This window comes from Orbicella franksi, chromosome 3, assembly GCF_964199315.1.
Source record: "Orbicella franksi chromosome 3, jaOrbFran1.1, whole genome shotgun sequence".
NCBI lineage: Eukaryota > Metazoa > Cnidaria > Anthozoa > Scleractinia > Merulinidae > Orbicella > Orbicella franksi.
Window position 1 is genome coordinate 31,010,414 of NC_138147.1, and position 25,013 is coordinate 31,035,426.

The following is a 25,013-nucleotide window of genomic DNA, read 5'->3' on the forward strand; positions in this document are numbered from 1 at the left end:
TTTCATTGAAAATGCAAGAGAAATACCCTCCTTTTATCATACACACAAAATGTCATGAATAAGTAAGCGATCTTTCTGGATTAACTACACCGGCTGTCTTGCGGGTTTGAAAGCCGAAAATGATGTGTGCGTATTTTAAAGCCTTTTAACGTTTATTGGCCAGTTTATTAATTTTGATGAAGCGCTTGTTTTCATTACCATGGAGAATTAAGTAAAATAATATCTAGTTCCTTCGCAAGATGGGAGGCTAAAATTAATTATTTAGAGGCTTGGGTCAAACAACTTTTACAAGACTGTTTGAAAACAAAACAGGAAACAGCAGGCATAGGTTTTTTTTTGAGCGTGTATATATGTATCGCGATATATTTTCTTGAAAGCTACTTTTTTTTTACCAACATTTGAGGTATTTGGAACCTTATTACAAAATATTCAATTTAAACGTAAGAATCATTGCAAATACTAATGAGACTTCATTCATTATTCATTAATAAAGGCCTCCGGAGGCAGTCCATCTGCTCAACACGTGCTGTTTAACCGCCAGTTAAGAGAATCTAATTTAATTCATTTCCAAGAAAAACTTAACAAAACTATAACCAAGTGTTAATATAACTATAACCACGTGTCTACGATACCTTTTGTTTCATTGAGGATTTGAGGAGGTTATACGTACGATATAAGTACACAAAATGCACACGCAATATTAAAAATTTGGCCAAGTCTTATGACAACATTTCTCCTTTTTTCCTTCTTTCTCTTTTTCGCATTACAATAAAGTACGAAAGTAGCGCTAAAATTCCACGGTTGTGGAAGCGATACTCAGAAATAACTTCCCCTCCGAAAGTACTAAGCACACTACAATATGACTTCCTGTTGAAAAAACGAATGTTATCTGCTAAATTCAACTTTTCAAAAAACTCTTGGAGTCAGGATGAAGTGGTGTAATTACCCACAAATACTCTTATTTTGTGTTTATTTCGATCACTTACAAACATCACGTTATTCATTACTTAAAATATAAATATGCAAATTTGTTTCACATGGAAATTCACAGAACATAGAACAGGTCAAATGAGTCGGCTTTACGAAATATAAAAATAGTAAATTTCTCGTCGCAAAATATATCGCCCAATGAATTTGATTGAAGGCTTCAGTAGACTATTATATGTGATCTGGAAGGCTTGTAACCTTGCTTTCTTTTCACACAACTCAACACAGAGTTCGAATGTAAATTCTATATGTCACCTATCGGCAGTCCAAGATGTCACAAACGGCCGGGTCTGAGTGGGTGTCTTCAGTCAAATAGCATTTTTCGTGAATTCGGTCCAATATCTCCCTAGGGGAAGTTTTCAAACTGAAAAGTAAATTGAATCAAGAAGATATATTGTCCATTAAAATATCGGTGGTAATATACGTGGGTTGGGTTCGTACTAGAATTGAGGAGGAAGTTCTCGAGTGCCTTTGAATAGACCTGTTCCAGAAAGAAAGGCGCGCTTTGATGCATCAAAAACCCACATTGGATATTGGATGTTGGGTAATAGATAATTTAACTGAAAAGCAGTTAAGTAGTACCAGAGATTAATTGCATTCCAAAAATAAAACAGCCATATGTTGCTAAAAGGTGTTTCTTTGTGGGTGCTAGAGAAAAAGAACCAACTCCACTGGCTGACCGATTAGAAGCTTGTGCTTCAATTACTAAATTAATGAACATGTTATTAAACGACAAAAAGCTCTAAAACATGCAAACATTATCACAAATGAACGAGCAGTAATTAACGACATGACCTTGTGACTTATTTATGAATGTGTGACATTTTGTGTGTATAAATGGAGAGGGTTAATCTTGCACTTGAAACATACAGCAAGCCTAGAAACAAGACTGAGCAAAGTTCGTAGCTTGGACCGATAACACAATGAATTCACAGATTGCGTTGGCTTTCTTCCTTGTCTTCATGCTTGCCATTCCCTTCTCAACTCAGTCATCATGGGGTTGTCCGTTTAACTACGCTTGTGGAAAAAGACAGGTTTGTAAAGCTAACTAATTTCTAAATCTCTAAACACGAGACTCGACCCAAATCAGTTAAAAGAAACCAGTTTGACTTGGAAGAGTTTGGTTTTCATCTAACTACTATCATCATTATTTTGAATTTTTTTTTAATAATAGGCATTATCTTTTTGCATTTTGTGACAAACTAACCTGAAAAGCTATGATAGACATACTAGTTCAAGCTTCAAGCCTTTTGCGCAAGCTATAATTTTCCCATTTTTTTCCTTTGGCAAAGATTATATTTTCAATTGTTTGGTGATTGTCATTATAGGTGAAGGACGAAGCAACGTTGCCAAGATATCGATTTGCAGACCGTCTACGGACGCTGAGAAACTCCCGTCCCAGGCCCGAGGAAGGAAAAGTAATGAAAGACAAAAGGCGACTGGACAACATCGCAGCTCCTGAAGGCTCATGGGAATAACACGGCGACTAAAAATCCAAGAAAAGAAAAAATATTTAGATATTAAATGAAGACTACTTATAAGTTTTCTAGCAGATTAAGTAATTTCTTGGTACCGCATTTTTTTTCGTTTGTAACTAATTCATAAATCATTACAGTTGTTACTTTAGTTTTCACTTCGCCGCCATGTTAGCTCACAAAAGTGCAGATATTTTAGATATACAGTGAATAGCATGTAAGTTGCCAAGTAAATAAAATTAATTATCAGTGTTGCATTCAATTGGCCTTGGTGTTGTTTATTTTTATCACTACGATTTTTTAACTCCCCGCCTGACTGAGGGTGGGACCTAACAAGAGCGTCTGAGCATTCTTTTTATTCCCTTTAACTCCTCTACCAAAGTAGTGACCGCAAACAATACTCCCTATTGAAAAAAAAGAGGATATAACAGACCTCACATACGGTGTACTAAAATACTTTAAGTCTACAACTTCCTCAAGTGGCGATAACACCATTTATTATATGGCTTGTGTTTGTAGCCGGTATAACGCGCGCTCTGATTGGCCAATTGTAGGGCATTATTCTCCCGTAATGCACACGGGGCGATCACGGGCCTGCAAAACCAAAGCAAAAAGCCATATAATAAGCAACTTATTAACCTTGAACGTTCGCTTTTTACGGGAAAATCTCAAAGCTCGGCCTTGCCGTACTGACCTAGCCGTATCGCTCGGTCAATACGGCAATGTCTCGGTTTGAGATTTTCCCGTAAAGACCTTACTCTCGGTTAATATATAAGTAGTTAGTAGTAACAAATGACAGAGAATTCAAGTAAATAGCACTGATGGTGATCTTTAATAAAGATCTAATGGAAATCATGTGCGGGGTTTCGCATTTTGCATTTTTTCCCCTTGCTTTCTTTCTTGTCTTCATGCTAGCTGTTCTCTGCTCTAGTTCTGAATGTTGAAAGGGCATAGCTCTATTGAACTGTACCAAGGAATTTGAGCATGATGTATCGAATACGTTTTGTGCGACTCCGGTTTAAAAGATTCAAAATTTAAAAAAATTGGTAGTCAATTTCCCTTTAATATTACATCAAAACAGCCAACAATTTTTGTCAATTACAACGTTTCACAAGCCAAATGGAGGCTAGTGTGTTTATCATATTATCCATCAAATATTTTTGGCAACACGCACAGTTTTGAAAATTGGGAAATATCGCTCGGGTATTCCCAGTTTTAGCTGGGGCGTATTAAGTCAGGTGACGTGTTTAGACCAATCGCGCGGGAGCAAAATTATTTGATGGATTATAAATTTGAATATTTCAATAAAGTGTTACTGCTATAACCCAGCGTGCACTGTCATTTAACAGTGCCCAGGCCTCTACTGTGCGACTCAGAATGGCAGATTAATTTCAGAATAATTCATAGCCATTCAATCGCCGTATATTCCATATGTTTCGATTTCCAATACATTTGCACTTCATAGCTATCTTCTTTTGTTTTGTACACTGCCACACATTTTTCTGAGAATGGAAAAATAACTGAAATAATAATGTCTCATTTTCCGATTTTTTTCATTTTAAGATTTCTTAACTGAAATATCTGCTGACATGTCACCATTAAGTTTGATTGTCAAACTGCCATCGCAATTTGAAAACAAATCATCTTGCTCCGCTTATGTGTCACCGCGAAAGAATGTCATTAATTTCCTCGAAATTTGACATCACCATCGGTTTTTTTTTTTCGTAATGCCGACAAGTCACCCACGCTAATAATTTGAAGCAGTCGTGACTGTTTAACGTGACTTTTCAAATTTTACCTTTGGGGAGCAGAGAAGGTGCAGCGGTGAGAGCGCTCACCTCTCACCAATGTGGCTCGGATTCGATTCCGGCCGGGTGTCATATGTGAGTTGAGTTAATAGCTTGTTCTCGCCTTGCTCCGAGGGTTTTTCTCCGGGTTCTCCGGTTTTCCTCCCTCCACAGAAACCAACATCTCCAAATTCCAATTCGACCAGGATAGAGGACCCGCGTAAAAAACCAGCTAAGACTGATGTGGTTTCATCTCTAAATCTTGTACATTTTCTGGCAGTGAAAATTCTTTAAACATGCTTTGCTGTTACTTTTGCCTCCTGACAGGGTTTAATTTAAAAACTCGCTTCACATTTGAACTGCGCTTTTGCCTGGAGGTTTCATATAGAAGTTGCAGTTGATACATTCTTAGGCAAACGCAACAATCTCATGACGACGGGGTTTGCCTATCCTATTTTCGTCGAGTTCGTAACTTAATACACCTGCGAAACGAAGATTAGAATGGGGCTGAAAGCAGCATCATCAAAAATTCAGTGTGACATATAATAAAGATGCTAGCGACGTATATTGATGATAAGTAGGCGGCAAATGATTGTTTTAAGCCGTGTTCATTATTTCGCAAGACGCCTCGTCAGTTAATTTGGTGACATTAGTGATATTAATTTTAATTTGAAAGTTGGACTTGAAAGTGAATAAATATTCCGACTCTTGTTCTTAAAACTTTGCGCAGAACAGTTCGAAAAAAAAATGCCTTTGGAAACTCACGAGCATAAATGTTAAATTTTCGACTTTTTAATTATCTATTACACGCTTTCATTTGACATCTGGCGATCGTTTGATTGATTTGATTCTAGAAACGTTGAAAACTTTACTCCGTTTGATGATCAGCCGGCGCGTTCGTTTTGAAGACACTGTTTAAGTCGTTGAAGCGGAGTAAACACCAGTTGTGGGCGTCGGTTTTGTCTTGGCTGAAGCGAGTCAAGTAGAAAGGCGTTCTCTCTTTTCAGGAGAAAAAAAGCACACTTGCGTTTGAATATTACTAACCTCTAGTTTATATTCTAGCATTGTATTTGATTGGAAGCCATTGCTTTCTTAGAAAAATCTCTCCTTTGACTGTTCTGAAAACTGAAATTCATGTGTCACTTATTTATCTCCCAGTTGAAGTAAAAACTCTTATAGTATTGAAAATATTTCTTACACCGTAATATGTAATGCGAGAGGAATGGAGAGAAAAATTGATGCCCTACAATTGACGGTTTCTCGCTTCTTGTGTTAGTTTTCCACACGTACGTTGTAAATTAACTCGACCTTAATCAGTTTACTTTCCAACAAAAGCAGTTTTGACAAGCGCTGTCCTCGACCCACGCTTCTAAATAATTTAAACATCGTTGATTTCAAACAGTGAGGAAATACGTTAATTATAAACTGACTTCGCGTGCACCTGTGAAAGAAACAAGCTGGTATTTAGCATTGAATAATTCATATTGAGTGAAGGCGTAGATGACAGTTTAATGAACAAATTTTTAATTAATCGCTAATTTCACGAAATTTGTGTTTAGAAAAGAAGTCAGTATTTAGCTCTTATTTCAGGAATCTCTGAAAGAAGAAACTGAGGCTGAAAAAGATGAAGTTACGGTCTGCCGTCTTAGTTTTACTTTTTGTGTTTTTGTTCGCCGTTCCCTACTCAGTGTTAGCCCAGTAGGGCTGTGCTTTCAGATACAACTGCGGAAAGAGACAGGTTTATAAAACAGTTTGCCAAATTTACCCGGTTTTTTTTTTCTGCGGTCACTCAGTGCTAAAAAAATGAATCCTTTATGTAAACCTGTAACTAGATGATATGTAACTAATTTTCGCTGCTTTCCGTAAGACTGAGTTATCGAACGATCAGTTTAATAACTAGTTGTTTTGCCTTCAATTGCTAGCGACAAAAAGATATGGACTGCCTTAACCTATTAACAGGCATTTTTTGCAAAGTTGTTCTAGCGAGTGAGCGAGCGAGTAGGACGGCCGTCAATCAGGAAGATCAGTGACAAAGGCTATTTACACGTTTTAATTTTGCTTGCCCTCTCGACATTTTTTTTTTAAGGAAAAATGGAAGGTTTACGAAAGCGCGCGCTTGACCTCTTATCTTTGAAAAAAAATTCATGAAAGTTTCGGTTTTTGGTCGAAAAAAGTGAAGCACATGGTTATTCAAAGCCAAGACAAACTTATTGCGTTGTGTGACTTTTTGTTACGAAGTTATCTGAAAATTAAAATTAAGATATGCGTTTCACAAAGAGCACCTGTTGATTTTCAAATAAAGTGATATCAACGTCTATTTACTCCTTACAAGATCTATACATTGTCAAGTAGACAGTTGATGAGAATAAAGGCAATAATCAACTGCGTGTTATAAATTAAAGTAAAGAGAAAATGAAGATCGAACTAAAGACCTCCTCGTTTGATTAAAGCGAATTCAAAAGCGATTGTTTGGAGGGCGTTAGAGTAATAGTCCTTTTGAAAGGGCTTCAAGGTGGATGCACCCAAATAATAACAACAAGCCCATGGGAGGAAAAACCATTTTTCCCGCAACGCAACTATGTAAATTTATTGCAATTAAAATTATAAGCACGGATTGTATCCTCATCTTGTACCGAACAATTATCCCCAACCTCGTTCCCAGGGTCTCTCATCTTACCGCCCCCTGGGGCGAGCGAAGAGAGACCCTGGTTGGGTCTGGTCACGTGCCACTTTGACAATTGAGAACATCAGGGAGGGGTCCTCTGTAATCAGCAGTTTGTCGCGTTGAGCTTTGTCGCGCGCTGCGACCGCCACATTACCCGCGGCGTTTATCAATACTTAGCTTTTAGGCTGAAATTTCGAATAATATCTGTTCCAACGTTTACCTAAAGGTTAAGCAAGTCTGTCTCGAGGCAATTTAGTGGTCGTGATTTTCAGTGTTGCCGTCTTACCCACTGGATTTATGGAAAGTCATTCATATTTCAACTGTGGACGTCGAGCAGCGCAATTTCATCCCGTAGTAATTGTTGTTTCTCCTTTGAATGCACTCGATCAAATTGATGCAAAAAAAAACATAAGAACGTCTCTAGGAAAACGTATAGCTTTCTCAAAGTAAAGCTACGGCAGTCTCTGAAGAAAAGCTGGACGAAGATAAGTATGATATTCGTGCAACGCACTGTGCTTGCAAACAGTTCTAATCAAATAGCCGGGCCCGGCGTCACCTGCGGCGTCACAATATAGAATGCAAGTAAGCAATATGTTCACGGAATATTTTAATCTTTGTCCCTGGAGAACCAATACTTAGAGCCTTAAAACATATCTTGCAATAGAAACGAAACTAAACAAAGTATAAGCACGGCATGGCAAATGACAGAGGTGTCAAACTCTGAGAAGCGACGTGCAGTTAACAGCGGAAACCATGCGGACCTACGACCTCTAAAAATATGCTGTAACATAATCAAACGACTCCGCTCTACTTATGATTTCCATTTCTTCTAATAACACGGCACAAAAAATACCCCTCAGAAACACGCTTGAAGCAAAGAAAGGTCGAGAGATCGAGAATTAAATGAAAATGTGCACAATTCTCTCGAACCGTTGGTGTCACGTACAATAATTTATTAATGACACAATAAAAATTATATTTTTCTTTTTCTAGCCTCGTTTCGTTCGAAGATAAATCCATTTTATCAGCAACGACGGCGAAATGTATACCGCGACGAGTTCGCTGTATTTAAATCCTTCGCGCTCGGCAAAGTTCGGGGCACCGACGGCGCGGTGAAACTTCAATAAATCTTTTCACCCTTTCGCTCCTTTCGAAGTGACTTTGGCTTTCAGTGATCATTTAAAAGGCCCTTAATTCTCTAGAATTATTTAATCGCCGGTAACAAGACCTACACTTCATTCTGAGGTAAAGATGAGCCAAACATCTTCCATACACAGCCACGGCTGCGGTGTGTAATTCTCCATTCGCCTTCGTGAGGAGATTTTTACAATATGTAACGTCCTTCACTGAACCAGGCAACAATCAGCGACATGGGTTTCCGCTATCAGATGATGGATAAGTTTTCCTTGGCGTTTGGAGAATATTACCGCCGGACATTGCCGCAGAACATCATATCGTTCTTGGTTTACTTTGGTGACAACACTTCCCGAACTCCCGTAGGCTAAGTATAGACAAAATTCCTACTAGGCCGCCCATCCCTTCAATAATTTAATTGTCATCTCCCAGATTCTTGGAGGCACGTGACCAGACCCAACCAGGGTCTCTCTTCGCTCGCTCCAGGGGGCGGTAAGATGAGAGACCCTGGGAACGAGGTTGATCGGTCCCGAGAAGACGACCTGTGAATCATCTTCGTTTACTGAGGACTTTTCTACCGAGGCAAGAAGAAAAAAGATCATTGGTAGAAGACAGGAGACTGGACAAATATAGCAATTCCCGAAAGCTCATAGGAATAGCATATGCATAGCGATCAAATTTTTCAAGTTGTTAAAAGATGCAATGAAACAAGAGTTTTCTCTTGAATGAAACTATTTAGATATAACATGGGAAATTTTCTGGCAAATACTTGTGAAAAAAAGTGCGTAGCATTAACTGGTATTGCTTATTTTTGAGGTAAGATCGTTCGGGATTTCCTCTTTTTTTGTTTTCGTTTTGTTTTGTTTTTTAACTTCATTCCCGATAAAGTTAATTAAAAAGACGATTTTCAGAAAAATGTCACTGAAACTACAAGTGTCCAGTCTTTCCTTAAGCACTCGGCCTTAGTTCGGTTTTCACTAGCGCACAAGTATAGACATGAGGATCATAGGTAGATGTAGTAAGGTGCCGTTAAGTTGCATCTTTTGTCAGGAAAATGTCCGAACAAATGACATTTATTATCAACCTCTCACTTCTTCTGCGTATGTCGGCCTTGCGCTTGTGAAAACCAACCTGTATATCGTGTTATATTGTGTTGTTCAAGTGCGCATATGATGGCTAAGACTTAAGGAAACAGTAAAAAAAAAAAAGAACATTTGGGAACATTTTACAAAAGAGTTAAAAGCTGGCTTGTTTGTCTTTCTCAGAACTGTAGTAAACCACCTTAATTAAGTAATGACTGAGACGCCAATCACAAGTTCTAGTTATGAATGAATTTATACTCTACCTATGAACCTTGCAATTATCCAGATGTAAACAGGGAGTACATATCATTGTAAAATCTCGCTCTAGTATAACACGTAAAGACAACGTTTAGTTACACACCAATCACGAACCGGTCGTGTTTTATGCTTTCAAAAGATAAGCAGCAGAATTTGGCCATTTCCCGTTGCTGTTTTGCAGATAAATGCAAATTGAATAAATTCACCAAGAGTTACAAATAACGCACCTCCAGAATCTTTGTGATGCTTATTAAACCTTTTGATTAGCAATGCCCTCGTTGACTTTGCCTATTTGGTTTGTTTAATGAATCTCTCTAATAAATCATTTCAACGGTAACATTACTTATAACTAATCAAGGCTGTTATAATACAACTCCAACAGTTGTGAGTCTGCCATAGACTTGTTAGACCCCGCATCCCGCCACTATTTTAGCTCAATCCGGCCATTTCGCCCAGATCAAATGAGAAAATCCCTATCCCTCCAAAGTGTTTTTTTTTTATACCGTATCCCGCCAATACCGAAAATCTTTGTCATCCCACATCCCGTCTCCATTTTCATTCTCATCCCGTATACCGGCAAACTTATGTTGGACACTAGCAGTTCGGAGACGCAACACGCAGCTGTCCCTTGACTATGGAATCCTTTGGTACTCACATCTGACTCAAAGTAGTTCCACTGATGGTCAGATACAGTGACGACGTTGATGTATCGCATTTATGCAATGTTCCTAATGTGTCGTTTGGCTACATTTTGCTGCATAATTTTCGTCATTTTGATGAACTGTCATGAAATGCCTTAAGGAGTGGTTACAAAAAAAGAAGAATCTTTCCGCACACTGACTTAGTGTTTTTTTTTTTCCAGTTTCTGAAATCAATCCTGCCGAAACGTCGGTCTTAAAAAGCAATGGCCAATTCCCTGTATGAGATGCCATGGGAGGGGGAGGAACTATGACATACAAGGTCGGGAATGCTCGTCGAAAAATTTGAATTTATCTCCCAAGGGAGATCAATTTAGGCGTGGCTCGAGCTTTACGCCGAAAGACTGGACTCGAGAGAGCAGCGGACATCGGGTCTAAAGGCGGAAATAAGAGCGTTTGTTTTACTACTATTTTTTCGAGTGCACGCTAAAAGATACTTTTACAGCTAAAAAATAGTGGCGTTTCGCCATCAACACCCTAAGTGAGACCAGAAGCTTTGATTAATACCCTTAAGCGAGAAGACGAGTATCCTCGATCTTTTGAAATTGGCGACCCTCACCGGGAGGAGATGCGCCTGCAGGGAATACTGGTATTTTTGTGTATCATCTTGGACTAAATGTCTCTTTTGATGAATACAACAGTTCACTGATGTTGCAGCTCTCGTTAGGTCTCTTATGAATGGCTAGGGACCCTCTAACGGGACAATGGAACAAACGACAGAAACAATGTCCCCTAGCTCCAAAACAATAACAGCTGCTGCAATGCATATGACGACAAATAGAATTACAAGCTTAAGAAAGCTCCTACGCTACCGAATACAACTACCATGATTCTCTGCAGGCCGTCTCACAGAGGGAATTGGCCATTTTAGTCTCGAAAAAAATCACGAAGAACAGAGAGCAACTTTGGATTTTAAAGATGAGTGGTGAAAGCTTCAGAGATACACTATATCTTTTTTTACTGTAAACTTTAATAGATCTAGTTACATGCGCTCTACTGATCGTAAGCAGTACAAATGTATGAGCTCTACTTTTAAAAATTAAAGATTATTACAATAATTAACATTCAATTTCTCTACATTGTTTAGTGAAGAAGAAGCGGAGAAAAAGTATCGACAAGTCATCTAAGAATACCTTTGCATCCTCTCCTCTGTTTCTAGTCGTATTTTTAAATTTCTCAATTTCTATGCATAATTACTTATCGTAAGCACCAAGTTATTTATCCACTACTTTCAAACCGTACAAAGATAAGCTCTATCAGCATTAATTTTAAAATCTAAACTGTCCATATTCCCCAGTTTCCTTTTTTTACCGGTGCAAGTCCTCCAAGAAAGTATTAGCGCCCTCGCCATCGGTATTTGGACAAACTCTTTTTGTTCTTCAACTTGAAGGCCATCTTATTCCTTGTAATAGTATTGTCCTCTGGAATTTCACGGTAAACTGGCTCCGGAAGTGTACCTGGGGCTCCTGATCTCGACTCTCTTCCGTCCATGGATGAATGCTTGGCCTGAGGAAAAAAAAAAGTCTCATTTAGTTCTGTAGTTAAAGTAACTACGTCACGGTTTCGCATCATGAAAAGTTAAGCCAAAATTCGTCGTTTGTATTCCGTGTTAATCTTCTCCATCCGTAACCATCCTTGTTCCTTTATGGTTTATTGAAATTATGACTTCGGGATTTTCCTGTCTTAGTAAACTAATATTTTTAGGTTTCATTTTATTTAAAGGTAATTATGTACAAGACCAAAATAACTCAAAATGCCGTGATTGACTTCCTTTAAACTATCTGAACAGTTTCCCGCTAGTATACAAAAGAATTTCTTTGTCTGTGGTTAAATACCCTCACATCCCATTCAATTTTGGTCTCCAGGGTGGCAAATTTGGAGATTCTCCAATTTGTTCAATTGAGTGTCTTAAAACCAAAACCAAAGTAATCACTCTGGCCCTCCTCAAAGAACACAGACAATCCTGTGAACCAATCAAAATTAGCAGCAGATGCATGTTTTTGAGGCGAAGCGCGGGAAAACGCGTGCGAACGAGTTTTACTTCTGATTGGATGAAAAAAAGGCGCGAGTTTTATTAAGCCAATCGCGCAGCGTAAATGCAAAACCAAACCAAACACAAATTAATTTCGGCAGTCAAGTGAAAACTGGTCTATCACAACGAGGAGAAAACGCCAACACTAATAACTTACATGTGTTCTGAGATACTTGGAATTACTAATAGCAATTGAACCGAGTGGAGTACAACTCAGGGAGTAATCGGGTGAGTAATTTCAAAATCGGACGAGCGCGGAGGGCGAGGCCAATTAGAAACTCCGAGCACGATTTTCCCCCTAATTGTACGACACGAATTCCAATTACTAATTAATCATATCAATTTTGAGATCAAGGAGTCTTTTGAAAACTTCTTTTGAGCGAAAAATTCAGTAGTGCTTTTCATAAGTTGTCAAAAACTGCACCGAACATTAAGAAGGAAGCTCACGTAGTTGACATGCGAATGGCGAAGGTATTCAATTACAGAAATCCAGCCACAAGAAACCGAAACTGGATACCTGTAATTGGACAGCGACGTGATCGCCCACCGATTACCTGACTTATCGTAGTTATAACAAAATTCTCGACCGTCATTGGTTTTCCAGGCGCCTATTTGTCACGTAATCGTTCCCAGTAACTGGATACCTTCTCCATTCGCACGTTAATTACGCGCACCTCCTTTAGTTATGGAAGGCACTAATCACTTTCTCCCTCAAAATAGTTCTCGCTACGCGCTCGTCCAATTTTGAAATTACTGGCCCGATTACTCCCTGAATTGATTTCCACTCCGCCCAGTTACTATTACAAACAAGCACGCGGAGAACCAATCAAGATCGAGAAAATTGTTGTAGATGCGATTAAGTTGAAAATCGAAATACATAGTATACTTAGTGACATTGGCTCGCATTTTTTGACATGATTAGATTAAAACCATAGAACCTTTTGCATGTTACTGACATTGTCTATTGCGTTCATAGTAGTTCTTACCCGAACTATTATTTAAACTTAAGTTATTTATGAATAAAGGTCACGTTTTAAAACGCCTAATTTTATACGGACATACATTTCCTTGACGGCGAAAACAGTTCTTCAGTTCAATCCTTACAACGGTCATTTCGTTTAGATTGAAGAAACGCAAGATATCATTCAGAGACCGTTATCTATCTTCCTGTTAAGCTTGGTTTTCAGCACCAAGATAAGAATACGCATAAAAATATTTGAGGAGCGATGACAGCCGTGACAGCAACGTACCTGCAAGCGTTACAACCAGATGTGCAAAAAGTGGCTTTACGTAATTGATAGGACGGCAAATAACAAATTTGTCACAGAATAACAATTACCCCACCCCCTCCCCAGCATAAGATGCCATTCGATGTTGTTCAGCTAAGTTTTGTTCGTGATATTGTTTAGCTAGCAACATTGGAAAGGGGAGGAGAGGGTAAAGTTTACTTGCGATAGCGCGGTGAAGATTTGTCTCTCGTTAAGGTAGGATGTCTCGACTACCTCTGCAAGTAGTTGTAGAAGAGAGAATCAATAGCTTTATTTTCAGTCTTAGGTTGACCTCGCTATAAACCATCGAAAATAAGCATCAACACAACACAACTGAAAACAAATGAGATTCTTGAAGTCAAAATAACATGAACGAGGGTTCATTTTTCTTCCTAGTATTTTTATATTAGCCTTTATGTCGTTGACTTCGTTACAATCTCAACGTTTATACTTGCCTAGGCCAGAATAAGATACCATTCAGAACGAAGATTTATAGAATATATTTTGCGCTGAGACCAACGACATGACTAAGAAGATGAGAACAGAATTATGGAAATGCTTTCTTACTTCTGTGTTACTTATAAGAAATTGCCAACAAAATAACCGTCAGTCTGAAATCAAGTGGAAATGGATTTCAGTACAAACCTTCAACTTACAGCCGCCGTATGGAGCTCCCCAGCCGCAATTTTGCGCGTTGACCACAATCAGAGTTACGGAGAGAATCACCACAGATAGAATTGCATTCATTTTCAACGGCTCAATAACTGCGACAATGCCCTCTGATCACGAACAACACCGTGAGTTATGCCACCTAGCTATATAACTACGATTAAACTCAAACATCATTATTAATTTACGAGCGTAGACTCGTTTTTTCGCTGATTGCTGCAATTACTTACCGCGGAATACCTCATAACTCGCTCATTACGCCTTGGCTCGAACGAGGTAGAGCATGAACAAATATAATTTTTAATACTCATCTTAGAGGCGTCAAATTTCCTAATGTGAATTCGAGGAATTAATTATAATACTTAAACACTTTTCTCAGGGGTATCGAACATTCTACTATTCCACCAAGCTTACATCATTTCCATTTAAAATTACCGTTGGGTTTCTTTTCACGGTTAAATTACTGCGTTTTGCCAAAAGGACCGTTTCTGGACATAAATTATTAATCGTTATTTTATCAGAAGCTTTCTGGTTTGGCCTTGCGAGGGGTGAAACAAATTAAATGAAAAGATAAGTAGATATAAACGTTATGTTACTGTATTAAGGTCCAAAACCTTCACCCACAGAAATTCATGGAAGAAAAAAAGTTCCATCGATTTTGATTACAATTATGAATAGAGACTTACGTTATTATAGTCAACGCCCACGTAATTATTCAGTTATTATTCAAATGAAATCGAAAACGTGTCTACTGTAGATAGCAAATTAAAATGATATCAAAATCCTCTTAAACGTCTTATTGACTAGAAATGGAGAACACCGATTTGGACCAAACGACGAGACATGTTTGCCTTCATATCACTGAATGGGTGTTTTAAACCCCCGTTTCTCACTTAGTTTAATTTCGGCGGAACTGAATAGATTGGTCTCGATCACTGAACCGGAGAATTATGTATTCCTAAAATTTTAATAGACTTCCAATTTTAACTTAACACAAGTTATTTGGCTTTGCTAAAGTTCTCACTTTCTCACCACAGAATCAGCTAAATAGGTATGATCTTCAAAGAATTTTTCTTCAAAATTAATTGAAAAAGATGTTTCGAGTTTCATTTCATACATTGCAAAACTTCTGAACTTCTTGGTATGTGGTGGCCATCGATTAACATTGCATGAAAACATTGCTGTAATAATTGCAGTCTGTATTACTTTGGCGTCCACCAATTTAGAAGAAACGAAACTCATATGATGGTGATATCTGATAACGATAATGAGTAGCGGTTTAGACATCACCCTTGGAAACGGACGATAATATCTTCATACTTGGCATCGAGTACGTTCGATTGGTATTGCTCGTGCAATGTTGCGCGTCCGAGTGGGCTTTACATACAAAGGAAAATCGAATCTCGAAAACATCGCTACGTTTTCAGGAAACAACCAGAAGCTATCTTCAAGATGGCGCATTATCAAGGCAGGAACAACACAAATGTTCTAGCTCTTCCAAGTCATAAGATGCAACGAAAGCCTGCATGTAAAATCCTACAGCCTAAAGTTTGTCTTTTAATCATCCATGATGTCAAAACCTTTTGAACTTTAAAGGTCTTAATAAGAAAAGATAGAAATACGTCGTTTTTTATAACAACATCAAACTGGGCAGAATATCTCAGCATGAAATGTGATATTAGTGTACTATACACAGTTAATCGCCTCGACTGATTATAGAGAAGGGTGTGTATTTGTTTACAATGTTGTCTTACTTTTTCGACTTAATTACATGGACTTCTTACACGTAAGAAAAAAACCCACACCCATATGGACGAGTTGTTGAGCCGGCACACCTTGGCGTCAGCATCAGGAGACGCAAAATTTATTGAAAAATTTAAGACTCTTTTAGGTTAGCTTGGAAAAGTGTAAGATCTAGCTCATATAGCGGGTTTTTAATGTCCTCTTGGTAGACACAGTCAAACCAGGAGAATTGTTTCTCCCAGTGAACAAAGTTTGGAGTTTCGTTTTTCTCAGTGAAAGCTTCAAATGTCTATTGGAGCTAGGCGCTACGTCATCTTGAAAAGTTTACCATAAATTATTCAAGTTCGTCGTTTGAAATCCGTGTTAACCTTCTCCATCCTAACCATCCTTGTTGCTTTATGGTTTATTATTATCTGGTGGTGTTTTTCTATGTAAGTGTAAACTATGCCACTATTTTCAGGTTTCCTTCAATTTTAATGTAACTTTGTACGTGGCTAAAATAACTCAAACTGCCATTTCTGAGCTTCCTTAAATTTAGGATGGAGATGCAAACACGAATCAGTCGGCGCGAGAACATTTAGCAGATTCTGGTGAGTATGGGAAACATCGTGAGACACAAATTATAGTTCAATTAGAAATAAGATAATATATTTTATCTGAGGATGCCATGAAAAAGAGAGTGGCGAATAGAAACGTGCACAAAAGGTCGATTACCTTTGGAATTTTCATTTTTGCAAGAATTATCATGTGAAGCATGTGAAGCCTATGAAATTTACCTGTCAAATCTCATATGTCTGGTGCACGATGACGTGATTTTTAAACCAATCAACTTCCGGTTTTTTAATAGAGCTTCAATTTGAACATTGGAACCTTCATTTGAAGAGTTCAAGCTTGAATAAAAAAAAAAAAAAAAAAAAAAAAAAAAGAATGAAATCAAAGTTTCGAAAGTGAACTAATTCATTCCTTCTTTTTGGCATGAACGCTGAGTTAATTGAATTTCTAAAAGGGGCACTATGACCTTCAATAATTAAGAACCCAGAAAAAAATAGTTGCATCGATAGAAACTTAAATATATTGGTCTTGTCTTGTACTGGAGATATTTGAGTTGCCCGATAGTTTAATCTCAAAATAATAAAAAAAGGCTGGGTAGAATTTCAAACCTTGTAATGCCCTTGTGTCTTGGAGAAATCACTGAAAACTAATCATGTGACAGTTTGCTCTCCTTTTAACAAGGAACGAAATATATTTATGTTAGCGTCTTAGGGACACTTCCCATAGGAGAATCTTTCCTGACGTCATTGTTTATATATTTCCTCCTTAACATACGATTTTGCCTATAGAAGGCGTCACGCTAGACACAAACTGACTACAAAAATTTAAAGAGCTTGTAAAACTTAGTAACTGGTGAGATCTTTGGCTCTTTGAGTGTAATATTCGGAGAAATTAGCTTTCAAAAACTGCAAAATTTATGGGTGGCGAAAGCGCTAATAAGCTCATACATTGTTTGTACAAAGCCGAGCTTTTAAATCTGCGTCGTGCAAAAAGTATACAATACATCGGGCTCAAATCCCTTGGGGACAGATAATAATGCTGTGCTTTTTTAATGTTCAGAACTTCTGTTTTTGTAGCTCCATCAGAAACTGTATCGCTTATACTAACGAGGCAAATATTGTAAACAAAGATTCCCCTATAGCCATCTAACGGAATTTCTCCAAACACAATCTTGGCATTGCAGCAAAATCGCCGTGATATTCAATGAGAGTACTGAACCATAAACAAAAAGCTTTCTGTTTGTGTAATTTTTGCATGCCACAAATTGAGGTGATCTGACTTTGGCAGATAATGATGAAAAGATGCAAATCAGACAAGCTTTGGATATTATTCACAAGGACTGATAGGATATTTCTTTTCTGTTTTTCCTTTATGAATCAGTTCCAGGATTGTAGGCTAGAATGCAGAAGCAATACGATATTGGATTTTTCGTTTTAACTAAAAATTCAGGAAGTTTTGAAAGGGGTTGGAGAATGGTATGGAGAGTTCCTGGGAGGATCTCTGGGACAAATCAGAACGCTGCTGAATTTCAATTCCGAGCCCGGGAACGTTCAAACAGAAATTTCGGAAAATCCGGGGGAAAAATCAGATGGAACTGAAATTCCTGGTAAGAACGTTTTAAAAATTTGGAATGCCAATGGACATAGTCCTCTTGTCCGGAATTCCGAATGATGCTGTCTGGAAATGTTCGGAAATCCAATTCAAATTTTTTGGTCGCTAATTGAAAACGCCTTGTATTTTGCTGTACATTCGTAGCCGGCAATGAATCCTTAGAGCCGATCATTAAACAATGTTGATTTTGGCAAATACCGTGGAGGAAGATTTTGATTTCTACGCTAATTAAAAACAGGTAGACAATGGCGTCATCTTCAAGGGCTATTCCGAAGGTTTGGAAATCAGAAGTTAATTGCATTTTATTTCCTGGCTTATAGTTTAACTTTTATTTGATGAAAAACAGGAATTCTAAGAGCAGAATTTTTGTTGTTTTATTTCGTTTTGAAGGTTATTTTTACTTCTACTTGCTTTGTAATTTGCTGGCTACTTCTTAACGAAACTAACAAAACACATTCTTATGTTGCAACAGTGATCTACGCTTAGACTTGCAAAGTTCAGTATTTTAGTGGTTCTTCTAAAAGCAGTTTCAAAGCATCCAATCATGAGGTTTTGCTGCTTTTTCATTGGTACACGTCTTGTAAGTAGGCCTTCATGTTTTCGTACCCGTCTCTAGGAGGATTCTTTCCATGTTCCAGCTCGGAATCTTTCTCATTCTGCACTTGCTCCTTCTCTGCTGGAGCTGAAGGAACCTGAAATGTTTCAGGAAATCTTTGCCAATCATTTTCGCTCAATGAGGGATCTCGTCCGTTCTGTGAAGTGAAATAAAATAAAGCGCCTCTAAGAAAAGAAACAAAACTGAACAAGCCTTACTTCTTTTTTAGCACGCTCAGCTTAACATGTTTCCCCAATTCAGTGTTCTCCTTTAATAGACTTACTAGTATTGGTCTCCTCGTGGCAGATTTCAAGATGATGTAACGTAGTGTGATGTTTCAGTTGTCGATGACTCATATTTCTTGGTTGTTTAAAAGTCTGAGCGGTGCATGCGCATAAGCAAAAGAAAATCTTGCCAGCGTAAGCTACTCGTCGTGAGAATCGAAAAAAATATATATATTCTCAGATATCTTGTTGATTCTGCTTTAGCTCGTTTCACTGTCTTCTTCTTTACCTAATTAAGGTATAATCCACGCAATATTTTTGCCCATCTCTTTGAGAAAATTTGTCTTGTTCAACTTGATCTAAGCGCTTGTCATCAGCCGTTGCTCAATCATATTCTCTACACAAGGTAGCGTGCCATAACTTAACTACTGAGTGATCTTAACTACACGAGAGACCCTGTTTCATTGGGATATCCAAACACCGTGAAGAGAGTTGAAAATGCGACGCGCAGCGGAGTATTTTTGACGAAATTCGAGGTGTTTGGATAGCCGATGAAACACTGTCTCGAGTGTTTGATATGTCTTCTCAATGGAAACAAAAACTAACGAGTAAACGGAAAAGTAAAATCGTCAAAATCTATGTTAATTAAGACCGGGTATCCAAAGTGATTTTCTTTGTTTTAATTTGATGAATTATTAATGAGTTTAAGAAATTATTTTTGAAATCATTTCGAAATTGTCAAAAAGTTTCGAAAATACGAGAGATGGAATATCTAGGATGTGATGAGCGTGGGCCAAAGGAAGTAACTGAGACCCCGACGGGATTCAAACCCATTGAGTCCTCGGATACTAATCCTGCACTCCAACTACTGAGCTACAGAGAGACCCATGCTGAGCGAGGCCATTTACGAGATTCACTTTTGACACCTGTAACGCATAGCGCTAGGCTGGCAAAGTTAAAAGGTACCTGTGTGGAGATAAATAAAAATGACAGATGGCAACTGAAGTTCGGTAACTCAACGCTAACGATGAAAAGTTCAGCATGTCATTTTTGTAATTAAGAAGTAGAAAAAGCGACATTGTTTCCACAATTTTTTCGAATGCTCGCAAACTTTCTTTAGCTCGATATAAACACGGAAAAAACATTTTCGTTCGTCACATAACGCAAAATTCGATTTCAACGCCGACGTCTGCCTCATAATACAAGGACAAGTTGAATAGGAAACAGCAAACATAAGCCAGCACTTTGAGGAAAAAACAAGTTTTTCTTCCGTGCGGAGTGGTGCTTTCTTAACAAGACTCTAAAAGACTGTTACGAATTAATGTTAAAAATGTAATTAATTGGGAAGAAATTTCTGGACAAACCCTGCAGCCGTAGGCACGTCCCCATGTTCCACATCTGGGTTTTGGCAATGCGGCTACAGCTAGGAAAAGACACAAAAATATCAGAGGCCTCAACGAGTTCATTTTTTAACCGTTCGTCAGCAAGAGCGTGAATAACACTGAGTTATAAGACGTATATAACTCCTATAAACTGCACGATCATTGCTAATTAATGAACGAAAACTCTATTTTTGCCAAATATTACAAAATGTATCACGAACAAATTAGCGCTGGTGGTAAATATCTACCTTATTGTTCCTCAATCAGTTGGGGGATCGCCAGTAACTGTATATGAAATGATGAATCGTTATCTGTTAAATTGCCACGAGATGACGAACTTCCTTGAAAACTTGCGCATCTTTGTTCCTTTTGCGCGATAAAACATGTCAGGCATTTCCTTAAAGTTAACTAAATAGTTAGTTCTGGTAAAAAAAAAGAGTGCAACGAAGCGTGAGATTGACTAATCTGGATTCAATAGCTGAATACAGAGCGAGAAAATGACATGGTTCCCATTTAGCACTGCGGTTTGGAAAACTGAAGATATTGTATTATAAAAGAAAATAATTATTTACTTGCCAGCTGTGGAAGAGGTCTCTAACGCTATTTGTGTATTTACAAAACAATTTGAAATAGACGCTCCTCTCCAAGCGATCGATGCCCTCTGCGGTTACTGATGTGTTTTTTAAATGAGTGATTAGGTTGGTTCTAAAATCGTGGTAAATGTTCTTAAATCCAGTTCAAAGCATGCGACAAGTGCGCTGCATTCACGCAATGCCGATATTGAGTCCCTGTCAGTATTGAAATAGACTAAACGTCGGCAGCAAAGCGTTTTTTACTAGCTGCACCATTAACTTCGAACTTCTAAGAAAATTTTAAGAGTGGAGGTTAGGTAATGGCGATCTAATGGAAAGGAGCCGTATAATATTCTGTGGTCTGCTTGTTGTAATAAATACTTCGATAAACATATACACAGACATGAGTCTGAAGCTGTTTCTAACTAATAACGTGGTCTGTAATCTTCATGTTGAGTTTTCGGCGGGAAATAATTAACTCGATGCTGGAAGCCAACTGTGATAGAATCCGGCTGTGAGGAGAAAACACCATAAATTATCAGCCCTAGGCCGAGAGAAGTCCGTTTACAAAAGACTGTGGCTCGAAATTCTCCAAGTACGATTCAAAGCAAATTTGTAAGGCTAATGAGATATTGACTGAAAAGACCTTGGCCTGGTTGACTGATTTTAATTATTAACTCTGCTGTCGTATTGTTTTAATGAAATGGATTATTAACGGTTCTCTAGCAATCCGATTGAGTGCACACACAACTGGTATACAAATAACATTCACTCAAATGCACGATCCATGTATTTGAGAGAAAAAGCCTCTAATCAGTTATCATTTAAACTTCATTTCTCTGCATGAATTCTACCACCAAGAGCTTCTACGGAGAGCTAAATCGGCTAAGAAAATTGGGTCGAGAAGACGGACTGCATGCAGTTCTCGCTCCCGTGTTGAGACTCCGGGCGTGAGCCCACCCACAGCGTATAAATTAGCCAAATGCATGCTTTATATCGCATACATTTATCTTAATTACTTCACATGAAAGTGCTTTGTACATTAGTAACAAGATGGATAGAGCGGTACCTGGAGGCGATGAACCATTATTTGCTATATATAAAGCTCTTAGCTTTGAGCACTTAGAGAAACCGTGGAGCAATTTTGGATAAAAACTAATGGAACCTCTTTTGTCAGCTGTTTACCACCAATCGCTGTGGAATAGCTACAAGGTTAGAGCATAGCAGGTGTATTGAAAAGAAGGGCAACATTTTGTTCATTCTTGGCTGGCGATGGGGTGAAATTTCAGCTGTGAAAAAAACTTAGAACAAGTACTGACACGGGCAAATACTTTATGATAAAACAGTTTCTTAGTGTGTGTTTATTATTTAAGCTTCGGCAACATTTTTGCACTTAATTGTTACCTCAATTGTAAACAACAAATGGAGTCTTTACATCGCTAGAGCTGGTTGAATTGCTATACACTAGTTACTGCAAGTTTCAAGGCTGGCTAATTTCAGTTTAAATTTATTCCTAAAAGTTGTAGCTTCTTCTTCTTCTTTTTTTTTTTTTTTGCTTTCATTCCGACAGTTCTTTTAAGTAATCCCTCATTTCTTCGTATCTGTAGTTTGAAGCACTCTTTCCGTGGTCTATCACGGATTCCTTCTTATCCCGTGTAGTGAAGATGTCCCTTGGAGATTGAAATGTTTGAGGAATTCCTCGGAAGTCTTTGTTGAAAGAACCACCTCTGTTCTGTAAAAATATGAACTCGAATAAACAATCTTATTCAGGTTTGTTCTTGTAAACATTGAAGTACCTAACGTAATTATCCACGCTGATTTCTGTCGTTGGACCCAAACCGCACTACAGCAACCGTGACGTCAGCTCTCTAGTGTTACCATATCGTATTAAAGTTCAGTTACCAAATTTGAAGCAGTAAAGGATTTTACAGTTATCACAGCAGGATTGGTTTACACAGAGGTCAAAAGAACTGCTTTGATTGATCTCCAAGTGCGCTTCTGGTATATCAAAAATGAAAACCGAAATTTAACATTTTTCCTTGACAATATTCTACCCTCGGCCAACAGTCGATTCGACGCTTTCGCAAAGAAAAAAACTTATAGCCCCTAACTAAGAGTTAAATATAAGATTTTCAAGTCAAAATTTTGACATTTTATTTGATAGAGTTACTTGGTTCCTAAACTGATATCTTCATGCTATGTGAAACGGAAGTTAAAACAGTAATTTTAAAAAACTTTTTTATAACAAAAAAACCGTGATATGCTTCGGTTGAGTTGCATTCAAAGTTGTTTTGTGAAAAACATCACGAGACCTTTGATAGAATAGTGCAGTCGCCGTGTTTCACTAAATTTCTAACTTAAAGGATTTTCGAAAGCAGAACTAATTTTGTTTTTGTCTTCTTCAATCATTCTTCAGTTTTTACGGATTCAATTGATATCAACGATCATAACGCAAAGTGTGAAATAAATAATAAATTAGAAAACCGAGATCATGACAGTACAGAAAGTGTTCGGACCACATATCATTCAATTTATATCGACGCAATATTTACTTGCTGGGCAGTAAAGCCAACTGTTTCCTGCTGTGTCTGCACCAATTCTTCACTTATTTTCAGATTGATTTTGAACTCCCGATACGAGGAAACTTCGCAGATACCAGAAACAAACTATAAGCTGTTTCCTTAGTACGACTGGATAGAGACAAATCGCAAGGATTTAGTTTTCAATTTCCACGGTTAAAACGTTTAGTTTTTGCACAAACCTTAAAGGCACTGTCTGGAGGACAGCCAAAAGCGCGGCACCAATTGCTCAGGCCTCTTTTTTCCCTCTCTCCAGTGGCTACAGCCAGAACAAGCGATAGAATCACCAAAGATTTCAGTGTGTTCATCTTTAAACACAGTTTGTCAATGCCAATATATAAGTAATAAAGCAGGGTTATGATTATATACACATCTACTGACTCCAATTAATCATAAACATCATTATTAATTGATAAGCATAACCACTAATTTACCGAACATTGCCAGTTATCTGAGGACAGATTTATGAATGCACAAGATCAAGTACCGCGTGATCCAAATTTTCTCAGTTTTGTAAGTTCAATTTTGTTAATTAATTGGCGGTTTCTTTTTAATTTATAAGATCCAGTATTTGTGATTGGGATAGACTGGTTATTGTTACAGAGTATTTATTCCGCCGCATTCGTCGCGTGCGATAACAAGCCGTATTATGATATGTTCGTAATAATTACAGAGTTTGCGTGCTTTGATATAGTGAGCTATCTGAGTTATTATCCTTAGAAAAGTAAAACAAATAAAGTAAGAAAAATTGCAAACACGCCAATCGGGGTTCAATTACTTTTCCACTGAATAAAAATACATCTTGCTTCACTGTAGATGATTGCCTCCAAAATGGGGCACCGAAAGCATCTTCACCATTTATTAACTCACGATAAGTCATCGTATAATCGAAGCTCTTCCTTCTTTGAATTATATCTGTCTTTTTTCGTCTTTGTACTGTTACGATATTCTTTTAAAATTGAGAGTCGATTAATTTTTTTTCGGAATTTTTGATACAGGTATATCTTTTGTGGATCGTGAAAAAACCCGCAACGCTTTTGTGCAATAAGCACATTTCTGATTGCTTTTGTTAAGGATCCTTGCGCATGTGAAGGTTTTTAAATTTCACCTGGTTTTAGAAGCTTTTCTTTTCATCTTAGTTTTCTTTGTTCCTGAAAAGGCCCGCAAAGTCCCTTAAAACAATACTTAATGACAGTAGGCGGTATCGTATCACCAAAATTCTCATTAAAGTGGGAATGAGGAATTATCAATTTATCAATTTCTTATCTTATAGAATAAAGAGTTAAGAAAGTTTCTCTCTGTTAAGGTGATCTTACTAAGGTCATGTCCGCTGAGTAACTTTGGTGCAGTTTCTTAAAATTGCATTTATCAACTTAATTAGAAATGCGCTTTCCAGAATCATGATAGAAATATGTATCCTGACATAAATATATATCACGTTGCCAAAAAAAAAAAAAAACATATACACATATTACGGGAACAATGACAACGCCCAGCAGACTTTACCTTTAACATGCAGTGTAATACTGATTGGTAGCACAGTTTAAGTGGCATGCCTGTGAACTAGCTAAGTATAGTTAAGCGCATTGGCCACTAAAAACAAAAACATTTGGACATTTGTCTTTGAAGATTTTTTCGGTGTTTGGTTGAGTCATGAATATTTTTGGTTAATGTCTCTTGGTGATGAGGAAGTTAGTCGC

General features: G+C 37.8%; 1 protein-coding gene and 1 long non-coding RNA gene across 4 annotated transcripts in view; one reads left to right on the forward strand and one right to left on the reverse strand.

Annotated features, from left to right (window-relative positions):
* Positions 1 to 3,426, forward strand: part of LOC145482004 (uncharacterized) — a 4,295-nt gene extending 869 nt beyond the window's left edge. The window contains exons 1-2 of one of the 2 annotated variants that reach the window (XR_014048706.1): positions 1,845 to 2,021; positions 2,316 to 3,426. This is a non-coding gene — a long non-coding RNA (uncharacterized LOC145482004). Of the gene's footprint in view, positions 1 to 1,844; positions 2,022 to 2,315 lie in introns of those variants that run through there. The other variant, XR_014048705.1, reaches the window with a different exon arrangement.
* A 14,856-nt stretch (positions 3,427 to 18,282) lies between these two features.
* Positions 18,283 to 23,621, reverse strand: LOC145482002 (uncharacterized). Of its 2 annotated transcripts, none has more exons than XM_081460587.1 (2): positions 23,496 to 23,621; positions 18,283 to 18,713 (listed from the first exon to the last, which is right to left on the reverse strand). In XM_081460587.1, the coding sequence occupies exons 1-2, from the start codon at positions 23,619 to 23,621 to the stop codon at positions 18,525 to 18,527; spliced, it is 315 nt and encodes a 104-aa protein (XP_081316713.1). In that variant the 3' UTR covers positions 18,283 to 18,524. The 2 variants fall into 2 exon arrangements, with proteins under 2 accessions (XP_081316713.1, XP_081316714.1); XM_081460588.1 differs by lacking the exon at positions 23,496 to 23,621 and adding an exon at positions 20,145 to 20,268 and having other exon boundaries at positions 18,294 to 18,713.
* Positions 23,622 to 25,013: the final 1,392 nt, after the last annotated feature.